This window comes from Cavia porcellus, unplaced genomic scaffold (genome assembly GCF_034190915.1).
Source record: "Cavia porcellus strain 051 isolate PalLab524CR breed Dunkin Hartley unplaced genomic scaffold, mCavPor4.1 scaffold_49, whole genome shotgun sequence".
NCBI lineage: Eukaryota > Metazoa > Chordata > Mammalia > Rodentia > Caviidae > Cavia > Cavia porcellus.
The window spans coordinates 2,969,434-2,988,515 of record NW_026947532.1 but is presented as its reverse complement, the minus strand read 5'-3'; the positions used below and the strand labels follow the sequence as shown (position 1 = coordinate 2,988,515).

The following is a 19,082-nucleotide window of genomic DNA, read 5'->3' as shown; positions in this document are numbered from 1 at the left end:
CCACAAGGCAGAATTCTAACCACCCCCAAGGCAGCATTCCGGGCCGGCGAACCCCCAATGCAGGCACCAGGTACGGGCAGGCAGAGGCCCGCGTGGGGATCTGTGGGTTTCTCCTGTCTCCTCATACTCCAGCTCTGGACACTTTGCTGTCACTGTGGCGGCACAGCAGGGACCAAGGGGCCTGGAAGTGCCCAGAACCCCAAGGTGGGGAGCCTTCCTCTTCAGTCGCAAGAGAACTGAGCTGTGAATTGAACTGCACCCCTCTTCCTCCTGCCACCAGTCCTCCCCATAGTGCAGTCCCAGAAAGCACGGGCAGAGGAGGGTGAGAGAAACCCCAGCTACCTGGCCAAAGACCAAAAAGGGGACCCAAAGGGGCCCCCAAATGAGAAGCTACGGGGAGATGCCAGGGAGCAAAGCCCAGAATGCAACAGCATGAGTCTACCTTGGAGCTGGAAAAGGGCTTCCTCTAAACCACAGCTTTGGAGGCCAGAGTCCAAAGCACAGCGCAGGCCCCAGGGTGGCCCGATCTCGGCTGTGTCACCAGGACGGCAGATGGCACGGAGGGAGCTGGGTGAGAGGGAGGGGAAAGCCAGGCGCCTGGGCGGGATGGACTAGGCTTGCACAGCATCTCTTTCTTGAGAACCAAGCAAGGCCCCCTGAGAAACACCTTCAGCCCCTCAAGGCAGAGCCCCATGACCCAAAGACTCCGAACACGGTGGCACCCCCTCCTCACTGGAGGCAGGAGGATCCTGAGTTCGAGGCTGGCCTGTGCCTCTCCTGTCTCAAAAAACAGATGAACAAACCAACGAACCAAATGCATTTTGAGAGCTGACTGATACCATGATCAAAATTCAAAACTCACTGAATGGGACCAGCAGTCAGATGGAGAGGGAAGAGAGTCCAGGAGCCTGATGACTTACACAAACGATCAAATCTGGCCAGCAGATGGAAAGCGAAGACAGGACAGAGGGGAGAGGATGGCACATTCGGGCCCCTGCAGCAAGGGCAGGTGAGAACAGCTTGGGGTGCGTGTGGACACACCGGGATTCCATGGACACCACAGCAGCCAGTGTGGCTGCCACTGCCCTCAGGCCGCCAGGTGACCCTGACAAGCGTTCCAAGCACCACGGGGCAGGCAAGTCGATACCACAAGCAGCTGAGTGCGTCGCTCCGGCCACTGATGCCCACAGTGGGGCCCGCGGGCAGCGTGAGAGGGAGCAGTGCACTGTTCCGGCCATAGCCCGGCGGTGCAGCGCGGTGTGGGCCCCTCAGCTGCAGGGCTCAGGCCCCCTGCCTCCTGCTTCCAGACAGCGCTCCTGTCCCTAACTAAGTCCCCAGTAACTGCACCCTGCACTCCTGGCCCCACCTGCTGCTTGTATCGGTCTTGGGGTACCTGGGGCGGCTCCACACACCAGAACTGGGTTTCTCTGAAACACGGCTGGACATTGTTCAAGAAATAAGGGCTGGAAATGTCACCTCTCCCCACCGCTGTTAGGCCCTGTGTGCTTCAGCGTTGGGTGCTCTATCACCCGCTCCCCACGCCAGCAACTGGCCTTCCACGGGGTGCTCGCCTGTGACCCCTCTCAGTGCGCTCAGTGGCCTCACCTGTCCCCACAGTTACCTCCGTCCCACACAGGTGATGTCTGAGCCCGCAGACTGCCCTTGGCCACCCCGGGCTCCTGTTAGTCCGCCTTACCTTCTCTGTTTGCCTCTGGTCATCTCCACCCTCGGAGAGGCACACACATGCCCTCGTGCCCCAGCGGTCCTGGTTAGGGACCCCCCGCCCCGCGGGCACCTGGCTGGGCCTCACCTTCCTGACGCAGTCCACTTCGCTCAGGCGCTCCTGAACCAGCTGGATGAGCAGCATGTCAGGGACTTTCTGGAAGAAAGATAACACAGTCTCTGGGGCCCGAGTTTGTACCAGGAGCTCAGACGGGCACGGGCTTGGCCCCTCCAGCAGGCCCCTCACGTGCAGCAAGCCCAGAGGAGAGAGGGGATTGAAGAGAGGAGCAGGGCACCTCCAGAGAGGGGGGCACAGAGGAGACCCGGCCCCACAGGGACTCAGCTCTGCAGCCTCGGCTCTCCTGGCTTCTCCGGAGGGAGCTGCCTGCTGCCCGCTCTCACTGTGTCATGGTTTGTGTCTAGCTGCCCCCAGGAGCCTCATGCGCCCCTGGGTGGGGCTTCTGGAAGGCGCCTGCATGAGGGGGCATCACAGTCCACTTGGTGTTAGGGTTAAGGTTAGGGGTTCTGCCCACCAGGTCCTGCAGCCACACCCTCCTGCTCGGGGCCAGCTGACCAGGGACAGCATAAGCCCAAATCAGCCTCTCCTGCCTCAAGTCGGGGGCTCCAGGGATTTTGTCCCAAGGGAGATGAAACTGACTGAGACCCCTGGCTGCACCTGGGCGTCTGCAGGTAGACGCGAGAGGTATGCTTGGAGTCCACAGTGTTGGGGGGACCCAGCCCTGGAGGCTAGAGGACCTGCTACAGGAGTTTTGCACATGCTTCAGCGGCACAAGCCTGAACCAGGAGGCCCTTGGAGGACAGCTGCCGGGGTGTGGCTCAGACACTCATGGCCCAGGTCCCGGCTGCCTGCGGAGCAGCCTTGGACAAGTAGCCCCATGCTCTTGGCCTCAGGCTCCCCATCTGTAAGGAGATGCACAGAATGGGCTGCCTAGAGGGTGAGGATCATATCGATCAGCCCCAGAGCAGGGCTGGGAGGGCTCAGCTTTGGGGTAGTCATCACCACGTGGACCCCCACTGTACCCTATACCCTTCCCCTAGGGGTAGGAACCCTGGGCCTATCTATGTCTCCCCTTCCTGACTCCATCCCCAACCGCATCACTGACAGCAGACTGAAAAAACAAAACACATTCCCACAGTAAGGCCTGTTGGGATGGTGGGGCCTTCTGGTCCAGCCCTTCCTGTGCGGACAAGAGACCCGCCCTCAGCATTAGGGCTCATGTCCTGCCCTCCCACCTCTTAGCTACATGATAGCTGCTGCAGCTCCAGCCTGCTGAGTGGCCTTGGGCTTCTTGATCTCATTAGGAGTCATCCACCTCTCCAGGAGAAATCAGTAACAATACTGTAGTTTTTGCTGTTTCTCTCTCTCTCTCTCTCTCTCTCTCTCTCTCTCTCTGTGTGTGTGTGTGTGTGTGTGTGTGTGTGTGTGTGTGTGTACCCACTTCCAGTAATGTATCTCCCCAAATTTCCTTTGAGGAGTCACCCTCTTGTCCTTCAGCCTGTATGCTTTAGGTAGGTGAGCTCTACCTGCAGCTCCAGTGGAGGACCCAGATCAGCCCAGGCTGCCTGGCAGCTTAACCTGCCCCTCACCACGGTGACTTAGTCAAAAGCTGCCTCTAACCCAGTTCTAACCAGCTTTCATTTTTTTCAGCTCAAGACATCAGCGCAAATGGAAACAGCCAAATCAAAGGCTGAGAGAGTGTACGAACCGGAGCCACAGCAGCCACTCTGCACGCATGATGAGTGAGCAAACAAAAACCAGCCTCACCCCGAGAAAGAGAAGAAAAAGGGCAGACAATGAGAGAATGAGGGGCAGGGTCTCAGCTGGAGACTGGACTTCAAATATGTCCACTGAGAGTTACGGCGCCACTACAATTTCTAGAAGCAGAAAACAGAAGTGAAGAATAAAAACAAGGAGAGAATGAATGATGCACCGGGAACCCTGGATCGGGGAGGCAGAGGCCCACCACATCCTGCCCTGATGCCAAGACCTCCTGGGAGTTCCCACTCCCCGTCTGGGCTGGGCTGAGAATCCGCACCTCTAACACACTTTTGAGTGCTGTGATCTGTACGGGTGGGCGCGGGACCCACCTGGGAGCCATGGGCTCAGCCACGCCAGGCACCTGCAGATGGATGGCGTCTTCCCATGGGTGCCCGTCTCCTCCTAGTGCCCAGGACACTTCCGAGGTTGGCAAAGGGGTGGAGTGGTGACAGGAAGCCACCCTCTCCCTCTTGTTCTTTCTTGTCCCCTGATGTCCCTTCCTGTCCCCAGACAGAGCCAGTTTCCGCCCCAGGCCCTGTTCCCAAGACTCATCTTCCCTCTGTGACAACACGCAGTAGGAGGCAGCATTCAAACAGGTGGAGGGGGGGGACGTAGCGGGGACCAGGTGGGGACAGGGGGACCAAGCAGTCAGAGAACAGGAGTTGAAAGGCAGCAGCTTGGGCGGGGTGCAGCGCCCCCCGCAGCCCACACGGCAGGGGACAGGCTGGTGGCTTTGAGCGCGGCCCATCCTGGGCCTCCCCGCCACGGTGCTGTCTCGGTGCCAGCTTTGATGTGTCACTTCAGCGGCGGCGCGGGCTCCCGGGCCGCTTCTGCAGGCCCTGCCAAGCTGTCTTAGCAGGAACCAGAGGCCCCCGTGCGAGCTCTGCCGATCCTCCGCCCAGCCCTCTCCAAGTGAGGCCTGGCTCTCTGGGGAGAGCCCTAGAAAGGCCACCCCTGCTCACAGGAAAGGCCAGGCCCAAGTGCAAGTGTCTGCTGGCCCTGGCCCCCTGGGGGGGCCCAGCACGCCCAGCCCTCGCTTGCCCTGGAGGCAGGCTGGCTGCCTTGGCTCTGACCTGGGCCTCTTCCCACTGGCCCTGCCTGCCCAGGTGCCAGCTCCAGAGCTCAACCCTCAGGCCCCACGTGTGGCTCCATGCGTGGCTCCTCCCCAGGGGCCCAAATTCCTCATGCTGCAGTGGCCTGAGCCTGCACTGCTGTCCCCAGGCTCCACGCTCAGGGATACCGCATCACTGTGTCCCCTTGATCCACAGCACAGGGCTTCAGGAGTGCAGCGGGGAGGGTTAGAGCTGAGCCAGCCTGGTGTGTCCCTCACCTCGTCACCCGCCCCAAGGGCTGCCCAGAGCCCTTCTGTGACAACCTGCGTTGTCAGCACAGGTGACGAGGAGCTGGCAGCAACCAGCTCCAGGGATCTGGAGGCAGAGGCAGGAGGTTTCGGGGAGAGGGACACGAGGGAGGGAATGGGAGAGCTGGGAAAGAAGGGATCAGAGGGGGCAGCCTGGAGGGAGGCCTCAGGGCCCGGGGGCGGGGGGCATGGAGCCGTGGAGACGGCTCTGGTCCATCAGGGCTGCAACTGCCCTCCATGGAGAGCTCCAGAGCAGGCCGGTCCCCCCACCCATGGCCCTGGAGCCTGGGGCAGCTCGTTCACCTCCTCCCAGTGCCTCCCTGAGCCACAGGACGGTGCGGGGTTCAGAGCAGGACTGAAGGCAAGGTGTGGTGGACTGCCCGATGGTCCACTCGGAGCCCCCGCTGAACTGAGTCTGTGTGTGCTGGGTGTGGAGCCCACCTGAGGGTCACTGCCGACAGCATAAAAGGAGACCGGAGGACGGGTGGTGCTGTTCATTCTCCTGGAGAAGCCTGTCCCACTGGCTTCCTGATGTGAACTCGGTTGCTCTTGTTGGAGGAGCTGAATCTGAGGATGGCTTTTTGGGGGAGCTTGAGCACCGCTTCCTGGCTCCCGTGAGGATCCCTCAGCCTCTGGCACAGCTCCTTCACCCCGCTGGCGCAGACTTTCCACCTTCCACCCTGACCCTTGGGCCTTCCCAGCACAGATCCTTGACAGACTTGCCCGACATTTGCTGTGGACTCCAGGCCTCCAGCTGGACTCGAGCAGGACCCTGCTGTGGGACCCAGGCCCTCTGCTGGATCCTGTGGGTCTCCAGTGTGTGCATCTGACTCTTGGGTGATATTATAAAACCCTATGTATTAAGTCTATTCCCCTGCAATCCTTGACTACGACATGGAGCTTCTGTGGCTCTTTGTGGGCTCCTGGTTCCTGTGCACAGACAGAGGTCGGATGAGGATTCTGGTCCTTTCATCTGGATCTTAAAGGCAGTGAGAGTCCAGACAGCCAGGCACAGAGGGTCACGTGCACTGGAGCAGATCTGACATTTGAAAAGAGCATGGAAAGTGAAGCCAGGAAGGACCCAGCTTCAGGAAGGCAAACCTGCTCCTAGGTGTCTCACTAGCCTTTTTAAAGTCACTTATTCACTCAACAAACAGGCCGCTCCGCTCTGATGCAACACTTGATTCTAGCACTTGATTCCCTCTGACTTGGTGGTAACTGTGTCACCAATCCTAACTGCACTGAGGAACCAGGAGTGGGGACTGGCTTGGGGCGTCCGCTGGCTGGGGTTGGAATTGCCAGGGAAGTGCTTTTCAACAATGCTGCCTGGCCCTGCTCCTGAGAGTTGGACAAAAGGAGCAGAGGCCGCCCCCGCTGCTCACGCGTTACCAAGGCTCACTGCCTCAGGCTAGGTGGCTTCAGATGGGGTGACACCCAGCTCTCTGCAGCAGGAATGTCAGGCCCATGACAGCCCAGGGCCCGTGCCTGAGAGTGAAGCTGGCACCTGGTCCTCGCCTGCTGCCCATCAGCGTGGACCTCACCGGGGCCTGCAGAGGCATTTGTGCTGGAAAACAGGACCTGGCTTGGCAGGCGCCACCACGGTGGGGGCGGTGCCGGCAGCTGTGCTGTCTGGGGTCCGAGCAGGGTCTGGGCCTGCTGATCGCCCTGAGGCGGCTTTCACCCCATGTGGGAAGAGCCACAGCGTCAGCATCTCCACCGAGTTGTGCAGGGCGAAGGGTCCGTCGCCAGCCAGCAACCTCAGCCACAGCCTCCTGGCCACGGCAGCACCATTGTCACCATCATCGTCATCACTGAGGCTTCGACTGGAGAAGCAGGCAGGTCAGACATGGGCTGAGCGAGGAGGCTGGGAACGGCGCTGCCACAGGAGACATCTGTCACTCGGGGACCAGGGCCACAAGCCCGCCGTCTCCAGACTGCAGCCCCGCCCGGATATTCAGGACCACTGGTGGTCTTCGAGGTTTGCGATCGTGTTTGTCTCTGGGGCCAGGGATACAGACCCGACGTCCAGACGAGACCCACACAGGCCAAGAAGGCAGAGCTCAAGGTGGTGGCGGTGACGAGGGGGGCAGGCGGCCAGGGGACGCGCTCCAGTAGCAAGAAGGGAGGTGTCACCCCGAGCAGCTGACCCGGGCACACATCTCTCCCTGCACTGGTGGAGGAAGCGCTGGCTTCCTCTGGCTGGTCCTCAGCTGACAGCAGGGATGAAGGCTAAGAACGCTGCAAGTTAGGGGTCCAGCCTGGACCACCCTGGACAGACGGTTAGGGGGTCGCTCTCCGGACTCCTGGAGCGCTGGGAGAGGCCGTTTGTTTCCTGGGGGTCTGACGCAGTGGGCGGCTCCTGGGACTGGGTGAACGGGTGGTTTCCAGGGCTACACCGCAGGGGACGGGTGGCCAGAGCTTGCAGCCAGGGCCACTTTTGCATGTGGCATACCATCTGTGTGCTCAGTGCCTGGGGAGCCATGGCTGCAGCTCTCTGGATGAAACAGATCGTGGTCTGCATCGCTTTACTATGATGGGGCCAAGGAATCCTTGCTGCTGCTGGTTTTTTTTTTTTTTTTTTTAATCTTTTTAATCTTTTTGAAGCAGGCACAGAGTCTCACTCTGCAGTTCAGGCTGGCCTTGAACTCACTTTGTAGCCCAGGCTGGCCTCGAACTCTCTGTGATCCTCCTGCCTCAGCCTCATCCTCCAAGTGCTGGAATCACAGGTATGGGCCACCACATCCGGCTACGCTGCTTCACAAGAAAAAGTGAAGCCAGGGCTTCATGGGTGTCGGGCATTGGTCGAAACCAACCAGGCCACCAAGGAGGGGACTGAATGAGGGCTTGTCGGGACCCGCATCTGACCTGGGCTCAGTTTCTCTGTTGTTCCTGCCGTGGCTGCCCCAGCACCGTACAGCAGAGCTCGCCACGCAGAGGGTGCCTGGGGGAACCCTGGAAGCACCTGAGATGCCCGAGATCCAGAGGCCCTGTGAGCACCGGCAGGGTGAGAGAACTCAGTCGGGGGCGGAGCCGAGAGAAGCAGGGGAAACTGAGGCATCGGAAGGATGAGGGCCCCCTGCAGATGGAGCCTCGAGAACTCACAGGAGCAGATGGTTTACCCAAGCCGCCCAGCCTGCCCACCTGGAGCCACGCGTGCCCGGCCCTTCAGAGCAGTGGGCTCCTTGATTGGGTGGCATCCTCTGGCTTCATCTTCCCCTCACCTGGTGTCTGGACCAGGAACCCCAGCAAGGCACCCCTGAAAACACTTGGACGGGGCCGAACCTTGCTGATAATTAGCGTAATGAAGGCAGGCAGGAATTTCCTGATCCCCACAGGGCCTCTGCGGCCTGGAAATGAGCCCGCCCCACCCATCCCAGGAACAGGCTCAGGGACCCCTTTCCCATCCATGTCAGCACCCCAGACGCCGAGGCAGCTCTGACTTCCACAAGGCCTCAGGGCTGCCTAGGTGTCATTCCCTGCAGTGGGCACTGAGCTTGCGAAGGGAGCACCACCTTCTGTGGACTGGGGTTCCCCTAAGTCATCCCCTTGTCTTCCAGAGAAGACTTCGCCCCGTGCATGCCTGGGATGCCCCGCCGGATCCCACCCGTCCTGAGGACTTGGAGATGCACTGTGTGAGGCTGGAACCCAGGGCACAGGAGCCAGGACAGAGTGGCGGTCACTGCACCCAAGAGCACAGGCGAGGGGGACAGAGAGGGGAAGAGGCACCGAGGGCAAAGTAAGAGACCAAGTCACTGAACCTAGCTGCAGGCCGAGGAGCTGGGACCCCGGTCCACTCAGGGCCACGGCGCACACTGAGCGCCCACCAACCCTACTGTCCTGCCTCCCCATAAACGGAAGCAGCCTGGGCCTCAGCGGGGAGCCATGAAAGGGCACACTCTAGGCTCCAAAGAGAATTTTAAAGAAACACTTTGAGTTCCTGGGTAGTAAGAACAAAAAACAAAAACAATGTTTCTGGATGTAGCAGTGTAGGCTTGTAGTCCTGGCACTTTGGGAGGCTGAGGCAGGAGGCTCCCAAGTTCAAGAGCAGCCTGGGCAATTGACTGACTTAATGAGACTCTTGTCTCTGAAGTTAAAAACCGGTTAGGGGTGTAGCTCAATGCAAAGGTTACAGGTTCAATCCCCAGTGCTGCCATAAATAAACAAATAAGCAAGTGCTCCAGCCTGTATCTCCCTTTAGAGGGTGTTCTGCCGACTCAGAGCTGGGAGGGTTTGGGAACAGGTGGGAAGGAGGGGCAGGCACCCAGGCAGTGATAGGGAAACACCTTAGGTTTCCCTCGGGGTCAGGGCTGGGCTGTCCATGCTGGAGACAGCTGGACAATGGCCCTTTAACCCACAGCTTGCACAGCCCCACCAGCGCCACCCGCTGTGGGTTGGGGACCTCCGCTGGCCCCACCCCCTTTACTCAGCTGACCCCGAGAAGTCAAAGAGCAACCTGGACCATAAAGACTCCGGGGACAAAGCAGCGCCCCTGGCCTGTGAGAACCCTCCCTGTGAGGACACGGGCGGGCGCCTTCACACCCTGCCTGCTTCTCCCTATGCTGCCTGTGTCTGAGCCAGCCTCCCCCCTACTTGGAAAAGGGAACCAGGGGAGCAGAGGGACAGTGTGCACCCTGGCACGGACGGGGGGACAGGGCAGCGTGGTCCCTCCGTCCCCCTCCCTACGCCCAGGGCTGATCCTACCTTGAATCTCTGGTAAAGCTTTTGGGCTTCCGTAGCCAAAGAGGAGGATTCTTTTCTTATTAGGCTCCCCTTGGTGAGGAGGTTCGTGTTCAGGTGTTTACAAAGCCACATGGCCTGAAAGCGGAGAGGGAAATGTTAGCGAAATGGGTGACAGTGTGAACGCTAATTCCATCCAGACGCCCAGGTCCTCCCGAGCCCCCAGCCGAGGCTGGACACAAGGAGGCTTCGCGTCTGTGGGGCTGGGGGAGCCGCTGAACCCACACAGCACCCGCCAGCCTGCCCGTCTGCGTCGCCCTTGCACACACGGGTGGCTGCACTCAGGCCGGAAGCTGCCCCCTAGCTGCCCTTCGAAGCTTTGTGTGTGAGTTCCTAACAGGAACGTTTGCACCAGGCAGGGGAGGGCGGGAGGGACAGTAAATCTCTCACGGCTCATTTTCCTCCTAAACACCAGGGCTTGCGTGGCCTGGCCTATGGGTGTAGGCCGGGAGCTCTACGCTGACCAGCGCTTCACTGACCACTGCTGTGCAGCCCGCAGCTGAGAGCTGAATCTGAAGGAATAAACGCACTAAAGGGCTCGCGGCATCTAAGGACGTGGTGACCATTTCAGCACCGGCGTGATTCCGGAGGCCCTGGCGGTTCCCCGGCTGGGGTGAACCCAATGCTCCCTGTTTCTTGGGCTGGGACACATCAGGAAAAGATCAGGAAAGAGCCCCGCTCGGGTCTGATTACATTTTGCCTTTACATTGTGAAATCAGAATTGGTGTCCCCACGCCATGCTCGGGAGTGACACCAGCGAATTCCCCAGAAGGCCTGAGCTCGAACACCAGTGCCAGCCGCCAGGACCAGGGAGACACATTCCATGGCTCTGGTCACACTAGCACTTGATGTAAGAACATCTTTGTGCCTGGAACCTGCTCTGCCAGCAAGCTGCTCCTAGCAGTGTAAGAACCAGAACCAGGAATGCCACAAAGCCGGCCCTGAGGGTACAAGACAGGAGCGCCCTCCGCTGGCCTAGGTGTGGTAGTACCTGCCTGCTAGCACCCTGGGAGGCTGAGGCAGGAGGGTCACAAGTTCTAGTCCAATTTGGGCAGTTCAGCAACTTAGTGAGTCCCTGTCTCACCACTAAAAAGCCAAAAAGGCTGGGGATGTAGCTCAGGGTGAAGGCCCTGGGTTGAATCTCCAGTATTAAAAATAATAACAATAATAATAATAAATAAAATAGCCCCTTGCCAAAAGGAGACCCTCATCCTGAACAACCAAGCAAATAAATGAATCCACTGGGGACTCAAATGTCCTCTGGGGTCCCCAAGGCAGAACTACCTGGGGGAGTCTCTTCCAGCCAGCTTTCTGGGGCCCGCCCCAGGAGATCCTGATGAAGTCCTCTGTTGGGGCCGGGACCTGCATTTGCCAAAGCACCCCGGTAACACGAATGCCTGGAAGCCCTGATCTCTAACAGCGAAGCGTGAAGGTGGGACATTCAGGGCTGCTGCTACAGAAAGAAGGAGAAGCTGACAGCCTGGGGCTGCAGGACTCCACCAAAAACCCTGACTGAGGGAGAGAGGACTTGATGGACAGATGGACAGATGGACGAGAGAGCAACAGAATTAGAGGCGAACTCAGAGAGCAAAGCAGGTGGAGGCTGTGCTGTCCCATCACGGAGGAAGGTGACAGCCAGTGGGCAGTAACCAGCTCATGACAGTGTCCACACCCGTGATTCTGTCACTGGGGAGGTGCGTGCTGGCGCTCACTGTCAGCTGCAGAAAGAGTCTCTGCTCGGGCTGTCTCAGTGTCTGCAAGATGCATTTCTTTAAAATGGAGAGAGAGCTAAGAAGGCACACAGAGATAGCCAAATGCATGTCAAATCTGGGAAATGGGCACATGACAACCGAGGACACAGTGTCTATGCTTTTCTGATTGGCTGAAATATGCCCTAATTAAAAATCTAAGACTGAATCTTAACGCTCCATACCAAACGTCTCTGAAATGTGTGGACCCAGCCCTCCTCCTCCCCTCCTCCTCGAACCATGGCTATAAGACAGGCCTGCAAGGGTCCGGTTCCTGTGGCCGGGCAGCCCTCGGGAAGGGCAGCCCAGGGTGTAGAAGGAACACCTTTCTCCAGGTGGCCGGGGAACTGCTTTTTCGTGTGTCCTAGGCTTTTCCTATGAACGTGCACTGTCGTTTGTAATAAGAAAATAAGAAGGAAAGGAGGAAAGGAAGAAAGGAAAGGAACAGCTCGGTTAGCTGACAATTCCCGGGGAGACGCGCGCCTGCCCGCCGGAGCGGAGATGAAATATCACAGCTTTACAACATTTAATATCACGCACTTACGATAGTTGTCTTCCCCGAGGCGGGCGGACCTAATATTATGATCTTCGGCACTGCAGAATAAAAAGATTTGAATGTCACCACTCAGTAAGACAAAGCGGCCGCCTCTGTCTGCGGCAGTCTAGGCGTATTTATTTCTCTCCTCCCCAGATTTCATTTCTGCCAGTGACAGGGCCATTCGTCACCCAGCGGCTGGGACCCTCGCGCCTTGGAGTGCGTTCTGGGCAGAGAGAGGTAAGCGATCACCGAGACGGTTTATTTGTCTACCTCTGCGGGGACCCGGACGCAGTAACTTGTTTGCCAAACTAATAAATATCGAGAACACTGGGCTTCAAATACCATGAAGTATTTTAAACAAAGATTTTGTCTCAGGGACCCTGTCTCAAATAAAGTTGTATTTTATGTAAATTGACCCGCAATGCTTTTTTTCCTTCATATTTATGCCTGTTTAGTTAGCCAACTGGATTGCCCCCATCATTTTGCAGAGCAAAGTAATGGAAAAGAAACACAAAGAAAAAATCTTGCAAGTACATGAGCCAGATTTATAAAACCCACGATATGGAAATCTTTGTTTTTGAATATGGGCATTTCTATGCAAATGAAAAAATCTGGCAGCTTATTTGTGGCTTTAAGTCTGGCTCTGGGATGGTCCTGGCGGCTGCCAGAGACCTAAGCCAGTGACCACACTGCGGAGTGGACTGTGATGGGCAAAGACCACAGGCAGAAACCAGAGCAGGAGGGCAGAGCAGGGTTAAAAAGGAGACGGACCGGCCCAAGGGACGGCAGCTGGGAGCCGCACGCCCCCTGCCCACTCCTGGCCTGGCCCAGCTCCAAGGGGACGCAGGAGGTCAGCACATCTATACCCTGTCCAAGCAGTCGCTGACAAGCTCCAGATGATGCCCAGTGCTCTCCATCTGCACTCACAGAGCACCCACTTGGGATCCTACTGGGCTGGAAGCGGCCGAGCAAAGCAGGAGGGCTGCTGGGGCCTCGTCTAACTGGGCCTGCAGTGTCACCCGGGATCCCAAAGGGTCTCCTCCTTGGGTAGAGAAGCTCTGGACTTTCTCATCCTTCCTATAGTGCCCTCCTGTACCCTTCTCTGGTCACCCATTGGTTCTCTATCAGGAATGTCCTCGCCGCAAGGCAAGCAGCAGCCACCCAGGCATGCTGTCCTTCCCTGAGTCTGTGCTGGCTCCCAGATAGGGCTTTCCACCCTGCAGCTGGCAGCTGGAATCAGTCTCCCTCACCCCACACCCAGAAGCAGTGGCTCTGTGTCTCTCTGTGGTCGTCACCTTACACAGGGCGCCCTCTGCTGATCAGCATTCTCAGAACCCGCGGCCAAGTCGGGTGCAGCTGAGTGACCTGACGGCCAACATGGATCGCAAAGTCCCAAGCCGGCTGGGAGCCAGGCCTGGGGGCCCACAAGGGACTCAAACAGGCCTTCACTGGTTCCCCAGCAGAACCCCAGCAGAAATGACACCTCAGGTGTCACCACGGAATCATCTGGGGAAAGAGCAGGACTATGCTGGGTACCAGACACCACAGCCTGTGTCCACCGTGCCATGTGACACAGCGATGGCACGGACCCCAGAGCTGCCACCCAGGTACCCGCCCTGCTCTCCACCAGGGCGAGGTTCACCAACAGAGGCGGCTGAGGTCGCAGGCCTGGCCGGTCCCATCTCGGATGCCGGGAGGGCATTTCTAGCTTCTGGGGCAGAAGCCAGGTGGAGATGCAGGGCCAAAGTTTGCCCTTGGCCTGGACTCCAGACCCAGGCCTTCCTGGCACCTCCCCCCTGAGAAAGAGAAGCCATAGCAGGTGGAAAACAGATTTGCAGGCTGAGTCTGGAAACCAGGTGGCGTTGGGGATGCTCGGCTAGGCAAGAGAATGAGGTGTGGTTGGCCTGCGGTGGCACAGGCTGGAGGGGCAGCAGAGAGGGTGGGGAAAGGGACAGGGGCCTTGGGCTGTGGAATGGGGGCTTGCTTAGACTGCAGGGAAGATACTTGCCTGACCACAGGCAAGGGACTCAAACAGGCCCTCACTGGGTCCCAGAACCTGGCCCAGCCCAGCAGGCTTTGGAGTGTTGGGGTTCAGGACCATAGGAGACACCGAGCATTCTGGGACTGAGTCCAGCTCCCAAGCACCATGCACACATTGGCAAAGCCACGGCCCTAAAGGCGGCAGGGGAAGCCCTCCCCTTCCAGGTTCCTGTAAGTGGCACCCAAATTGTACACATCTCTGAAAATGCTTTAAAAGAAGAACATCCCTGGCCTTTCTCCCCACCTAATTTCTCCTGCTCATTTATGTGATTAATTTCAGTTTTTAAAATCTAACACCTTGAAACTCCAGCTCTGCTCATGAGTAATTATTTATAAACAGTGTCATAAGAGGCTGCTTGACTGCCAAGAGTAATCAACTTCCTCCAAGCACTTCAAAGGAAATCAAAGAACCTTTCCATCCACCGAGCCTTTTGAGGTTTAACCAGGAGCATGATTTAAAATTCACAAGAAAACCCTTAGGTATTGGAGCTCTAATACACTGCTTTCCTGGACAAACGTTTGATAAGAAACGAAACACACCATTATATCCACCACCGCCTGCTCTAATACTGCCCAGGGCCACTGTAAACGCTCACTTTGTACTAAATCTGCTTTTTGCGTGGGGAAGGGGCTGCCCGCCCCAGGGCTGTGGCTCCTCCACTTGCTCCTGTGCTTGCTCCCGGTGGGATGAGTCCGGAGGCCAGGGTGGTGTGGGTTCGTGTAACCCTGAACCCAGGACACAAAGGGTTGAGGTCCCAGCTCCAGTTAACTCAGGCCACCACTATGTGCCAGGCCAGGCAGTCTAGGGCAGTGGAAGCATTCGCTGGCTGTCACAGGCCATACTGGGGGTCTCCGGGACTCGCCTCTCTAAGAGATGGTGCAAACAGGTTTCTCTGCACACAGGAAAGTCACAAAAGCAAGTCACAAGGATGTCCCAACAGCTGGAGAGGCTGCCCGGCCTGCATGTGGGGCTGGAGGACTGCAGAACAAATTCACCCCCAAAACAACGTTTATGGGGACCCAAAGACTGTGGGCTAAAAACCTCGGCTCCGGCCAGCCAGGAGCAGACAGGAGGTGGCCGCTGCAGCAGCCAGGTGAGCGGGGGTGACACGGACTTTCTCGCCACAGAAGTAGGTGGCAAAGTGTTGTCCCGCAGTTCCTTTAAAAAACGCCACTGTGATCAGAGGTAGTCCAGGTCCTTTTTGCCGCGAACAAAGAACTGGACGAGACAAAGCCACAAACGGTGCCAAAAGTTTATTTGAAAAATGAGGGGGGAGGGGCATGAGAAGAACCAGCTCTGCAGAGAAAACTTGGGCCAAACGAAGAGAGGAAGGGGTAACAGCAAAAGTAAAAGTGCAACCTGCATCCCGGAGCTGCCAGCTGGGCTCCCTGGAGGGGTCACAAGGCTGAGCTCCCCACCAACGCTGCTCTCTTTCCTGCCGTTCACATCTCGCGGGAGCCCTCGAGAATTCCACATACGGGGACCTGAGAATTATTTGGCGCTGTCCTGGGATCTGGGAATTGACAGCTCCCGCTTATTTCCCCAGCCTGCTTTGCGGCGCCCTGTCTCCTGTGTATCAAAAGGGACCATCACAGTGGGGAGCAGGCAGCTGTCCACCAACATCAGAGCCAGCGCCGCCAAGCTGAAAGAGGATGTTCGAACTGAACTGTCCTGGTGCAGGGGGCGATTTGACATTGAAACCGCCATCTGCGGACAAAGCAGCAAGATCGGGACAGAAAGAGAAGACAATCTGTCGCACATTTCAGGCTCTTGCTTTTCGAGGCTGAGGCCCAAGCAAGAAGCCTGGAGGTCAGCAGTTAACACAGTGCAGGCCGAGGATTTAGCTCAGCGCCATAAGCGCTTGCCTGGCAAGTGCGAGGGCGTGATTTCCATCCCCTGTACAAAAAAAGAAAAGAAAAAAGAGAAAGAAAAAGAAAAAAAAAAAAAAAAGAACGTAGAGCAGACCTTGACATGGTGGTGTGCATCTCAACACTTAGCTGAGGCTGGAAGATCACTGTAGGTTTGAAGCCAGCCTTCAAACAAACAATCAAATAAATTAAACAAAAACACGGTGGCCCACATGTGCCCCAGGCAGGATCTGGAGGCCAACAGTAGACAGGGCCCGTGAACCCCAAGTATTCATTACAAGCACAATTTGTTTTGGGGAAGACCTGGGGAATGGATATGATCAAAATATGTTACATGCATGTGTGAAAACACCACATTGAGACCAAGCATCTTGTGATGTTAATAAGCACTAATAAAAAGATTTTTAAACAAGACTGACTGGCTACCACAGAGTAGGCCAGGCCTTCGAGGCCTGCATTTCAGTCCACTGCACACACCCACTTTGCAAATGAGAAACTGAGGCCCAGAGCGTCCCTGGGTCTCCCTGTCTGCATAGTTGAAGACAGGAGGACCTAAAGCTCAGTGTGAGCTCATGGCCTGCTCCCTTCACTGGCTTCAGCTTGCCTTGGCTCATATTTCTCTTCCCCTTTCCCTTTATGGGAACTTTTGCTTTGTTCACTTCCCGTTCCTCCGCTTCTCTGTATCCACCTTAGCTGCTGTGGTGGCAGCTAAGGAAGGAGCCAGGGCTTGTGGACTGCAGCCCTGGCTCCGGCTCAGTTTGAGGCTGGGAAAGAGGATGGAGGCAGAGACTTCCTCCTCCTCAGTCCTCCGGTAGAGCTCGGGTCTGCAGCAGTGAGGACCACCACAGGGAGGGTGGCATTAATGGTTGCCCTGCGGGGCAGGTCGGGGCAGAACCTTCCACCTGCTCGGGGTCATAGCTCCACCTCCTTGGGATGAAATACCCACAGACCATGAAATACCCACAGGCTCACCCATTCCTGCCTAACTGGAGACTCACAAAAGAGCACTCTTGGGATTCACCTAAAACCCCCTGCGTAGGTCTATACAGTTGCCCAGGAACTGAGGCAGCCCTCAGTGAAGTGATTCACCAGTGTCAGGACGAAGACCCCAGGACCTACACCAGGGCAGGCAGCTGGGAGCATCTAGAGGTCTGCAGCTTCCTTGTTCTCATCTTTTCCCCTTAAACAACCTGGTGTCTGAACCCCACTGGAAGGCATCTCTGGTTTCCACGCACTCAGCAGCACCAAGCACCAGCTCACTGGTGTGCCAATAGCGCCCTCAAGCAGCTAAAGCTCCAGCAGAAGAAACGTCAAACCCCGAGATACCAGTGCTGAACCAGCTCACCCAGGACCAGAATGAGCCTCCGCTTGGTAAATCAACCGATCTGGGGATGCAGCAAGGGCGAGGGGGCTGCTGGCTCTGGTGTCTCCTTCTCCCACCTCCCTCCTCCTGGTTTTGTGCTCTGGCCTTGGGTCTGGCCGACCTGAGGTTTGGGGAGCTCTGGAACTCATTAGCAGCCACGATAATGAGACCATCAGAAAAGCCCAAGTGCTTGCCTGTCGAGGTAGACCAGAAACCCAACTTACACCTGACAAGCAGAGTGATCAGAGAGCTTAGACCCAACAGGCGACATCAGCCAGGGCAGGCGGAAGCATGAATAATTGATTCTGTGGGCCATTCTGAGGTTTGCATTTTAATAACTTGGCAAGAGAATTTTTATTAGTTGTGCTCCAAAAGAAATGAAGGCATTTTTCAATTAACCACTTCAAGTTGTCAAACTCTCTCCCCACCCTGCTCTGACACAGGTAAGACAGGGGGTGGGATGGGATCTTAGAGGAAAGGGAGAGGGAGGAGGAAGGGGAGGAGGAAGAGGAGGAGGAAGGGCCACCCGTGAGCTCACCATGATCGTTGTCCCGATGCAAGTGCTCGATCATGAAAGGGATGGGATCCTCGGGCTGGTGGATCAGGAGCTGCTCCAGCATGCTCTGCGGACACAGCACAGGCACCCAGGTGGTCAACACCTGCCCCTGCTGGCTGTGGATGTCAGCTATTGGTCTGCCTCTCCACTGCACCCCACCAAAGGTGCCTTCTCCCTGGGACCCAGCACCTGCCACAGCTGACATCTGCTAGGGTCTCCATGAGCTTAGGAATGCGGGTGCCGTGTAGGTACTGCAGGGGAGGCCCCACCTGCCCTAGCTTAGAGCAGGCAGCCTCAAGGTGCCAGTAGGTCTCTCTGTTCTCCTGCAGCACTGGTCCTCTTGGGGCCTCTTCCCTCAGCCTGGGCAGCACCTTCTTCATCCTTTTGTGGCTGTCATCTGGACCCCCGCTCTCCAGGGGAAAGTGCCTTACTGATCACAAGCAGTAGGTAAATGGCCCACCTGTCCTATGCCTTTGCACGCCCCCGTCGTGTGCCCTCTGTTCTTTGCCTTGTATTGTCCTTGCTTTCCCAACTGCCACTACCCACCCCAAGCAAATCAAAGGTCCTGTGGGCCTCACGTTGGCCTAGACACAATCATAGCTGGTGCACAGAGCAGAAGTTAGTAGGAGAACGTGGCCATGGGACCCTCCAGAGGGGGCAGAACATCATCAGCCAGATATCCAAACAGTCCTGGGAAGCTCCGTCCATTTAATCTGACTAAGCAAACCTATCAGGAGGAAGCAAGTTGGAAGGAACCAAGAGATGGGAAAGAATTAAGCTGCAGAGGGGACATGTATCAGCTCCCCATGGCGAGCGTGACCACTGCGTACTGCAAACGTGGGCTAATTCTTTTTGAAGAGGGAAAACAGCTGGTGGGAGTATGAACTGCAGCGCTGAGAAGGGCTGGGCTGGAGGGCCACACGGAGGGGGATTTAGCCACCTAGGGCAGAGGGAGCGGAAGGCAGAAGGAAGAGCCCTGCCCCAGAGAAGTCCTGGTTCTGGTCCCTCTCCAATCTCACCAGCAAGCTCCCTGCTCTCCTTTGAGGCCTCAGTGACCCTACTTGTTCAGTGGCAGGGCTGGACTAAGTCCATCTTTGTGTGCACTGGGGCCATGTTACAAGGTGATTTTACACTCCCTCCTCATGACTGAGCAGTTGCATATGTAATGTACACTAGGAAAAAAAGTATATCAAACCTCCAAATGCAAAGCTTAGGATGAGGCCAAAAGAAGCTACTTTTATGAAGTGGGTTGCTGCCAAGAAATGATTAAGCTCGAATGGAAACGTGGTAGTGGCTATGTGAATCTCTACATCTGTGAAACTTCCACAAAGCCATCTATGCAGCAGTCACAAAAATGAGTGCAGGGGTA

The 19,082-nt window shown here is 57.0% G+C and overlaps 1 protein-coding gene across 1 annotated transcript in view; it reads right to left on the bottom strand.

Annotated features, from left to right (window-relative positions):
- The window catches only part of Ak8 (adenylate kinase 8), a 111,749-nt gene that overhangs the window by 91,489 nt on the left and 1,178 nt on the right, over nucleotides 1–19,082 (bottom strand). The window contains exons 2-5 of the mRNA XM_013153254.3: nucleotides 17,696–17,780; nucleotides 11,892–11,941; nucleotides 9,564–9,677; nucleotides 1,811–1,879 (exon numbers count right to left, since the gene is read on the bottom strand). Of these exons, the coding sequence (XP_013008708.2) occupies nucleotides 1,811–1,879; nucleotides 9,564–9,677; nucleotides 11,892–11,941; nucleotides 17,696–17,780 (318 nt within the window). The remainder of the gene's footprint in view (nucleotides 1–1,810; nucleotides 1,880–9,563; nucleotides 9,678–11,891; nucleotides 11,942–17,695; nucleotides 17,781–19,082) is intronic.